Below are 10,199 nucleotides of genomic sequence, written 5' to 3'. Positions count from 1 at the left end.
TAAACATACACATCCAAGGGGGGTGGGGGTGGGGGAAGGGAGTTGTATTGGTAAAAAGTAGCATAATCCCCAGCTGCTTTTGGGTCTTGCGAAGAGGGTAGTAACAGGGGAAGGGAAGAGGTTAAGGGTTCAAGTCTCAGCTAAGGAGTAGGGACTGATACTGTTCGAAGTGAAGAGAAGAGGGTAGTTTTTCTCAAATTTAGTCCATAGTAAAAAGTAGCTTAAAGTTCCTTCTGCGGTTATTAAGTTTCACACTTGTAACACAAGTATTTACCCTTCTCATCTATCTACCCCTTTCTTCTCTCTCTAACCCCCTCACTCCATCTGACTATCTCCTCCAGTCTATTTAACCCCTCCACTTACCTGCTATGGTCCCATCTACCTTTGGACTAAGCTAGACTCGAACCTGTGACCTCCTATACTGAGGCGCAGTCCTTTAACCACTGAGCCACCAGTCAGGCAGGTCCTAGGTGTTTTCGGTTTCTTCCCTTTATTCTTTTCATGCTTTGATTTGGCTTTAAAATTCAAACATCCAGTCCCAGGAGTCAAACCCAGGATTCTTTGGTGCAAGGCAACAAAGCTTTTCTCTAGTCCACCACTGGACTGATGAAGGTTGGGTCACTTTTTCTCTTCCTTGATTTGGATTTAAAATTCAAACAACCAGTCTGGGGAGCTCAACCCAGGACTCTTTGGTGCAAGATAGCACAGTTACTTACCATAACAGGTGTTATCCAGGGACAGCAGGCAGATATTCTTAACTGATGGGTGACGGCATCGACGGAGCCCCAGTACGGACAATTTTAGAGTGATTGCACTCTAAGAACTTAGAAAGTTCCAGTAGGCCACACCGCGCATGTGCGAGTGCCTTCCCGCCCGACTGAGGCGCGTGGTCCCCAGTTAAGATAAGCCAGCTAAGAAGCCAACCCGGGGAGGTGGGTGGGACGTAAGAATATCTGCCTGCTGTCCCTGGATAACACCTGTTATGGTAAGTAGCTGTGCTTTATCCCAGGACAAGCAGGCAGCATATTCTTAACTGATGGGTGACCTCCAAGCTAACAAAAAGAGGGATGGAGGGAAGGTTGGCCATTAGGAAAATAAATGTTGTAAAACAAATTGGCCGAAGTGTCCATCCCGTCTGGAGAATGCATCCAGACAATAATGAGAGGTAAAAGTATGAACTGAGGACCAAGTGGCAGCTTTGCAGATTTCCTCAATAGGAGTGGAACGGAGGAAAGCCACAGATGCTGCCATAGCTCTAACTCTATGGGCCATGACAGAACCTTCCAGTGACAGTCTGGTCTGAGCATAACAGAACGAGATGCAAGCAGCAAGCCAACTGGAGATCGTACATTTAGAAACCGGGTGTCCCAACTTATTGGGGTCAAAGAGAGAAAAAGTTGGGGAGATGATCTGTGAGGCTTAGTGCGTTCTAAATAGTAAGCCAAAGCATGCTTACAGTCCAGAGTATGCAAAGCCTGTTCTCCTGGATGAGAATGAGGCTTTGGAAAGAAGACAGGTAAGACAATGGACTGGTTAAGGTGGAAATCAGAGACAACTTTAGGGAGAAACTTTGGATGTGTACGTAAAACCACCTTGTCATGGTGAAAAACAGTGAAGGGTGGATCAGCTACTGGTGCATACAACTCACTGACCCTCCTGGCAGAGGTGAGGGCAATAAGGAAGACCAATTTCCAAGTGAGAAATTTGAGATGAGCCGTGGCCAATGGTTCAAAGGGAGGCTTCATGAGAGAGGACAGAACCACATTAAGATCCCAGATAATTGGAGGGGGCTTAAGAGGTGGTTTCACATTGAAAAGGCCCCTCATGAACCTAGTGACCAGATGATGAGCCGTGAGAGGTTTTCCGTGAACTGGCTCATGAAAAGCAGTAATGGCACTGAGGTGCACTCTGATGGAAGTAGATTTGAGACCAGAGTCCGATAAAGAGAGCAAATAATCCAACAGTTGTTCTACTGGTAGCGTAGTGGGATTATGATGATGAAGGAGACACCAGGAAGAGAAACGAGTCCACTTCTGCTGGTAACATTGAAAAGTGGACGGTTTCCTGGAGGCATCCAGAATGGAACAAACAGACTGAGAGAGAGATGGATGAGCAGGGGTCAAGCCGAGAGAATCCAAGCTGTCAGGTGGAGAGATGGCAGGTTGGGATGCAGAGATTGCTGATGATGAGTAAGTAGAGTAGGAAATACTGGTAGCAGTATGGGTTCCTTGGAACTGAGCTGAAGTAGAAGGGAGTACCAAGAGGGAGTCAGACGTCTATTTCCTTCAAAAATTTAGTAAACGAGGTGTGGTCAGGTTTACCAGTTGGTTCTTCATCATAGGAAACAGGCTCATCGGTACCGACAGGCTCCTCAGAGTCTTCCCACAAGTCAGGGTCACGAACCTGAGAAGGCCGACCCCGAGACAGCGGAGTCGAGGGCTCAGCATGCCGAGATTTTCGCACTGACTTGCCGGAGCGCATGGAGGCGGTACCGGGAGAAGTAACCTGGTGTCGTGCGAGATCAGGAGACAGTGCCGATTCGGATACAGTCTGGACCGCATGGTGTGAGGTTCTCGGTTACACTGATAAAACAGGCATGGAAGCGGAGGTAGCGTGTATCGGCGCCAAGAGTGTGGACGCCGACAACAGAGGTTGGGTCGCCTTCGGTACCGGAGGCTCAGACCGGACTGGGACTGGAAGGTTCGGTGCCAGCAGAGCAGGGAGAAGCTGTTGCAATTGCTCCTGAAGCTGGACTTGTAGGATGGCCGCAATGCGTTCATCCAAAGAAGGCACCGGTACCGCTTTCTTTTTCTTCGGTACCTGTGGTGCCGCTCGACGTTCGGGAGATGAGGAGGCCGATGATGTGGCACTCACCTCAATAGGAGCGGAGCGTTTACGTGGGCGCCTCGGGGCCGGCAGGACTGGGCTCACTGCAGGATCGGCTGGAGGGCGCTCCAGGGAAGAGGATGGCTTCTTAGCCGGCTTACCTGGGGGATGCGACACCGGAGGAGGGTCAGGCAGTGTTGAAAGAGTCTGCGCCGATTTAGAGGGGCAGCCAACGTCGGAGTGGATGTCGAGGGGTCCATCCCGGCACCGAAGAGAAGTTTTTGCTGGATTTGCTGGGTTCTCAAGGTGCGCTTTTTGAGCGAAGCGCAGCGGGTGCAAGATGAAGTGTTATGATCTGGACCCATGCACTGAAGACACCAATTGTGGGGGGTCGGTCAACGAGATGGGACGTGCACACCGCTGACACTTCTTGAATCCCGGCTGCGGGGGCATGAAGGTGAACACGGCCTCCGCTCAATCGAAGGCGGAGGCTTCGATTGTGCCAACAGGCCCTGCTGGGGCAAAACAAAAAGAAACGAAAAAAATAAGGATTTTTTTTTTTTTTTTAAATAGTAAGAGAAAAACAAAAAGAAAAACGAGGAAGGTTAACTTTCACAAAAAAACGCGTGTGCGGGAAGGCAAGAGGAAAAAGCTCAACAACCGTTGAGAAAAATGCGTCTTCTTAGCTCAGCTGAAACTAAGAAACTGGGGACTGTGCGCCTCCGTCGGGCAGGAAGGCAATCGCGCATGCGCGGTATTCTTAACTGATAGGTGACGGCACCGAAGGAGCCCCGGTACGGACAATTTTAGAGTGATTGCACTCTAAGAACTTAGAAAGTTCCAGTAGGCCGCACCGCGCATGTTTATGCAAATGAAAAATGTGATGTAGGAGGATGTTCTTTGCAGTTGAATTCATGGTAAAACATTGTTTAATTGTGCTCAAAAACGTTATAAATTAATTGTGCACAATCAAAACTCCTATAATTCTAAACAAAATCTATGAATAAGTCCTGTTTAAAATATGGGTGGTTCCCCTTTATCCCCCTTATTACTTTAGATTGTTTATAACATTTTATTGAAGAAATGCAACAGATACATAATAATGTGGTATAGTAAAAGTCATTACATTTATTCTAAATTTAAATGTAATGACTTTTACTATGTTATATTATTAATTGTGTATTTGTTGTATTTCTTCAATAAAATGTTATAAATTTAAGGAATTGGACTGGAAACAGTCTTGTCTTTGGACATGTGGTTAAAAAAAACCTTGCAGACAAGTGATTTTTCTTGCTATTCATGCTTGTCTGCGTTTTGTTTGGGTTCTTTTGACCACATGTTTGGGGACAATTAGACTGTTTTCAGTCCAGTTCTTTTATTTATGCATTTGAAAACCATTGGACCCCTGAGGAGGGCGTGTTCGCCGAAATACAGACCGTGTAGGGTCCGGTTGGACTATTACAATTGCATTTTTATGGTTTTATGTGTAAGAGTGTTTAATAAATCATTTTCAAAACATCAAAAAAAAATATGGGGGGGTTTGGAAATTGAGGGACCATATTGAGAGATATAAAAAATTTATTCTGAAGGAATGATAAACATTTATTAGAAGTTAATATGGTCAATTTAAATGTAATCACTTTCACTAGAAATATGAATGGGATGTCACAAAAAGTTAGTGCTGCTATAGTTCCAATAAAGGGAGTTTCAAATAACTGGAGGAAAAAGCCTCAGATTGGAACCCTTCCACCACCACAATGGTGGTCCAAGGTGGTCGGGCGAGCACCTCACTGGCAAAAAACCTCCAGACCAGCTCCCAATAATAGTGAACTTAAAGCAGGACTATGGTGCAAAGATAGAGGATAATTTCCACTTATCACTTGGTTGATCGGTACACCGACGATGGCCAGCGTTTCACATCTCTGCTGCCTCAGGGTGTATAGCAATCCGATCACACTGAAACCAGAATTTAGACAAAACTTCAATTAATAAACTGGAAAAGTTGCACGGCTCCATAAACAACTAAAGAAAAGAAGCCTCAGGGACATACCTTTAAACTGGACGCAAACCGCATCTCAAAGATCAAAAGATGGCTATTATTGGGAGCTGGTCTGGAGGTTTTTTGCCAGTGAGGTGCTCGCCCGACCACCTTGGACCGCCATTGTGGTGGTGGAAGGGTTCCAATCTGAGGCTTTTTCCTCCAGTTATTTGAAACTCCCTTTATTGGAACTATAGCAGCACTAACTTTTTGTGACATCCCATTCATATTTCTAGTGAAAGTGTTTGCTATAACATTATTGATTTTTCACATTTCCGGGTTATTTTTTGCAATTTAAATGTAATGACTGTTATATTATTATGTATTTATTGCATTTCTTCAATAAAACGTTAAAGAATAAATTATAATAAATGAATTAAACAGAAATACATCTTTCCTATTCCCCCCTACCCTAGAATGAAAGTTGCAGGAAATATTTTAACACATTAGCCCTGAAATGCATTCGTAAGATCCGGTCTCTATCATACTCCAATGCAAAAGTAGCAATAAGTGTCGCTTTGTTAAGAGCCATCTCCGAATTCTCCAAACGAGCTTCCTGGTTCGGATCCGGATTTAGTCAGAGACCCTGCCCGGCTCGAGCTCCTCCTCACCTCGCTCCACAGCTGTGAGGTTCCCAGGGCGCCCGTGTCGCGCAAGCGCCGAAGCAGCTCCTCGGGGCTCGCGCCACTTCTTCGCTCTGACATACTTCCGGGAGAAAGGATTGTCGGGTTCTGCGAGAGGCGGGGCCGCCGCTGCCCACGTGGTCCTAATTCTCTCCGGGCATTGGTCTGTTGGGTTTTTTTTTCCCGGTGGACGCCGGGAGTTGTAGTTTCGAACGGGGTTCCGGGGCAGCAGGAGCGGCCGAGCGCGAGGCCTTCGCACGCGAGCCCCGCGGAGCCGAGCCTCATGGGCAGTTACCTGTGCAGGTCCGAGGCCCCGGCCGCCGCCGCCAGGCCGCGGCCGTCTCCCGCCCTCGCCGCCAGACCCTCGCCGATCAAGCGGCTCTCGTTGGGCGCGGAGTCCCCGAGCCGCTACGCGCTCCCTCGGCGGCGCTACCCGATCCGTCAGCCGCAGCATGCCGCGCTGGGCTCCCTCCCGGCGGGGCCGTGGGACGGCGGCCGGCGGAAGAGCGTGCTGGCGTCGAGGAACGGCGGCGCGGCGCGCAGCCCCGTGACGGTGAAGATCGCGCCCCCGGACGCGGGCCTCGCGCGCTCGCGGCTGATCGCGCGGCTCCTCGCGCCGCTGCCCACGAGCGCGCCCGACCCGTGCGCGAGGGAGACGGTGCTGAACGCCATCAAGGAGCGCCGGCGACGCGGAGGCGGCGGCGAGGAGGAAGACGCGGCGGCGGCGGCGGCCGCCGGCGGCCAAGAGAGCAAGAGGCGGCGGCGCGACAGCAGCGGCAGCGGCCAGTCCGCCTTCGAGTCGCTGGCCGCCGGCGGGGCCCCGGCCGCCCTCGTGCCCAAGCCCGGCTCCTTGAAGCGCGCGTGGAACGCGCAGCCGCCCGACGACCCTCTGCGCAAGAGGTCGCGCGCGTCCTCCAGCAGCTCGCTCGGCAGCGCCCGGGGCATTCCCAGCTCGGCGCGCAACGCCATCGCCAGCTCGTACAGCTCCAGCCGGGGCTTGCGGCCGTCGCGGGCGCGGAGCGTGGCCGCGTCCTCCAGTCCGTCGTCGTCGTCGCGCTCTCGGACGCCCGAGAAAGAAGAGGAGCCGCAGCCGCCCCCGTCGCTCCCCCCGGCCAAAGCGGCTGCCCCGCAGTCTCCTCCCGGAAGGGACATCACCGAGACGCCTGTGCTGAAGAAGCCGGTTTCTTTCAGGAACTCGTCCCCGGAGGGTGGAGGGAAGCGTAGGCGCAGAATCCCACTGCTCCCCTCGTGGCGGGGGGACCCGCTCGCCTTGCCGCCCCCGCCCCAGCTGGGACGTAGTGTGACAGCGGAAGACTTGGACGCGGAGAAGAGACTGGCCATCCAGAGGCTCAACAAGGCCCTAGAAGAGAAGAGCCATGATACACCAAGCTCCCCAATTGAAACCACAGCCCCTGGACCTTCCTTGGCATTCACGCCTGCCACCACCGCTGCACTGGCCTCGCCAACCTCCTCAGCTGGCTCCAACCCACTGCTGGACAGTCTGACCCACTTACAAAAGCCTCCAGGGAGCACAGAGCCCGCTGGGGGAGCAACTCAAATGCCGCCACTCTCATCCAGCGCTTTTTCTGCGGCCTCCCTCACCGTTGGGCCGTCAAGTTCTGCGGCCGTGCTCGCATCTCCTGCGGTTTCTTCGGTCCCTTCGTCCTCTGAGCTTGCCAGCGACACCAGCCTGCGGATGCCCGCTATTCACCCAAGTGAGACGCCCGACGCCAAGCTTCCTTCCGCTTCATCCCCAAAACGTGGCATTCTTTTTGGGATGCTGAGTGGGACGACGCCCAACTCTACAATTGTCGCAACGCCGCCAGCCGGCACAGCAGCCGCCCCGACCTTCAAGCACATCTTTGGCGCCCCACTGAAAGTGGAAAATGCTGCCTCCCCGTTAGTTAGCTTGTCTGAAGCATGTTCAACGCCACCTCCCAGTTCTGTAATGGGGGCTGCCTCAAGCACTACGTTCAAACCAATTTTTGGGACCTTAACTGCTACTACCAATAGCTCCACCGTGATCTCACCTTTCACATTTAATCAGACACCTGTGACAAGTGTTACTCCTGCAGCGACATCCACAACAAGCAGCTCCATGCACTCTGGACTTATTAGTGCTGTCTCTACCACTAGTTCTGCATTTGGCACCATCACCACACAGAGAACCAGCAGCAGCATTGACTCTTCCGCCAAGCCATCCTTTACCTTTGGACTCTCCAGCGTACCTAGTACTACCACGTCCACCACCACTGGAGCACATTCTTTCCAATTTGGAGCCCTTTCAAACCCCACTGCCTCTACAGCAACAGGATTTGGTGCTGGATTTCAGTTTAACAAACAACCCGTGGCAACTACCATCTCTTCCCCAGCCTCTCAGGCTACATCCATCTTTGACCAGACACCCTCTTTAGGTACCAAGGCTGCTTTTAGCATTTTTGGAAGCACCCCAGCAGCAGCAGCAGCAACAACAACCACAAGCAGCAGCCAGCCTACTTTGACATTTGGTTCTTCCTCTTCTGCATTCAGTGCATTGCCGTTTGGTACTAGTGCAAATGCTCCACCTCCCTACCCTGGTATAACTAGCCAGCCCACTTTTAGCAACAGTATTGCAGATGCTCAACCAGTGGGCACCAAGCCTGCCACTGACTCTTTAAACTTTTCGACCAGCGGTGCCCCATTTAGTTTTGGTATGTCTACTGTTCAGTCAGCCTTTGGAAATGCTGCCCAACCCCATTTCCCGGAGAATAGTTCCCAGTCATCCTTCAGTGCCAGTAGCACTCAGCCAACATTTGGCAATACCACATCTGCCTTTGGTACAGTTGCTCTAACTACAGCTCCCAGTTTTGGTTCTGCAAGCACTCAGACCACAACCAGTAGTGCAAGTGGACCCCTTTTTGGAGGAACTCCTGCTTTCACTTTTGGGGCATCAAATCAGTCGGGTAGTAGCAGCTCTACATTTAACATTGGAGCACAGAACAGCAACGTATCTTCTGCAACAAGCGGATTCGGTTTTGGAGCAGGACAGAACCAGCCTGCAAATGCAACGGCCGCATTTAGAACTGGAGTGCAGAGTAGCAGTGCGACCCCTGTGATGAACAGGTTCAGTTTTGGAATGGGACAAGGTGGGTCTGGAAGCTCAACAGGCACCTTTGGTTCCCCTGCCCTACAGTCAAACGCCATGAGCAATCAGAATCAGAGTGCACTGTTCTCATTTGGCACACCTGTTGCAGCAGAGAACAAGCTTTCCTTTGGAGGGACTTCCATACCTACTTTTGGCCAGAATACCTCGGCAACACCAGTGGCAGGTGGCCTATCCTTTGGGACTTCTAGCACTCCTGGCTCAGGCTTTGCCACACCAGGTCCTTTTGGATCTTCAACTCCTGCATTTTCCATCGGTCTGGGATCTAAACCACCTGGAACACGGCAGCGACTGCAGGCACGGAGACAGCATGTCCGCAAAAAGCAACTTTAATATATTGTGCCCTGTTTATTTGTTTTTTCATATTATGTATTTTACTTTTCTAAACCACCTTGAAGTATGATTAGGCAGTATAACAATTTTAATAAAATTTGAACTTGACGGAGATGGTGTTCATGCAGTGTGCTCTCCCAATTATGCTTTTTATTGCATGCTGATTCTTACTGTCTCATGCGTGTTTGTGTACAACGTTGCATACGTTTGATAGTGGTAGAGACAGGATAAATAGTTCTAGAAATAGTAGCTATTGTCCTTAAGGGGGTTTTTGTGTGAATTTTAAAGGGCAACTGCATTATTAAATCTCTGACCTAGTGAAACAGCACACAAGTGAATGTCAGTGTTTGAGCCGGCCTACCCAGTGTTAGCAAAGTCTCCTAGGATATTATATTAAACAATCTGACCCTTGGGAATTCCACTGCAAGTAGTCTGAATGCCTCCTACCCATATTTCACACGGCTTAAGCCCTATGCTTGTCTGTTTATATTGTAAGCTCTTTGGAGCAGGGACTGTCCTTTGACTCTGTACAGCGCTGCGTACATTTGGTAGCACTCTAGAAATAGTAGTAGTAGAGTATCCTTCCAAGTCCTGGACTTTCCAAAAGATATGGTAAAGACAGATGCTTGATTATAACAAAGGAATCCAGACAGCCTGGCATCCAACTACCAGGTCATCAAAAGGGTCACACTTCCTTTTTAATTAAGGGCTGTTGTTTCGAACAAGAATATTGAATTGTGACAGAAAGATACTGGCAAACCCAACAAAGAAGAACAAAATCTCCACATCAATACAGCATTGATTGAACTATATTCAATGAAGTATTGCCATCAAACAGCCTATTTTCAAGCCACCTATTTGTTAAAGATTTTTTTAGCACTCTGGACCACCATGTTTGGATACATAATGTATGTATTTATGTATGTTTGTAATGTATGTTGATGTCTTTAACTATTGTGAGTGTTTTATTGTGAGCTGCTCTATTAAAAACTGGTTATAAATGAATAAAAACAAACATACAGAATCTACTCAGATTCCTTCACATAGACACACACACTGAAGCTGTTTTGTAACAAATTTATGCTCTATATTTGCATCAACCCTATTTCTATATAATATACATTTTCCAAACCAACCCTGGCTGTTGTCTCAATATTTTACTTCCCATTGCCTCTGAGGCCTGAACCCAGGACCAAAAAGACTAAAAAGAAAGACAAGAGATTACATAGCGCTCACA

At 49.6% G+C, this 10,199-nt stretch overlaps 1 protein-coding gene across 1 annotated transcript; it reads left to right on the top strand.

The window, feature by feature from the left end:
* The first annotated feature begins 5,310 nt into the window (after window positions 1-5,310).
* Window positions 5,311-10,097, top strand: LOC117346589 (nuclear envelope pore membrane protein POM 121-like). Its single transcript, XM_033916409.1, has one exon. It carries the CDS (start codon window positions 5,771-5,773, stop codon window positions 8,960-8,962), a length of 3,192 nt encoding a protein of 1,063 aa, XP_033772300.1. The 5' UTR covers window positions 5,311-5,770; the 3' UTR covers window positions 8,963-10,097.
* Window positions 10,098-10,199: the final 102 nt, after the last annotated feature.

This window comes from Geotrypetes seraphini, chromosome 12, assembly GCF_902459505.1.
Source record: "Geotrypetes seraphini chromosome 12, aGeoSer1.1, whole genome shotgun sequence".
In the NCBI taxonomy this organism is placed as follows: domain Eukaryota; kingdom Metazoa; phylum Chordata; class Amphibia; order Gymnophiona; family Dermophiidae; genus Geotrypetes; species Geotrypetes seraphini.
The sequence above is the reverse complement of the archived record's forward strand: the minus strand, read 5'-3'. Positions and strand labels throughout refer to the sequence as shown.

Coding starts and splice junctions, on each gene's coding strand:
- LOC117346589 (XM_033916409.1), top strand. CDS start 5,771: ATGGGCAGTTACCTGTGCAGGTCCGAGGCCCCGGCCGCCGCCGCCAGG.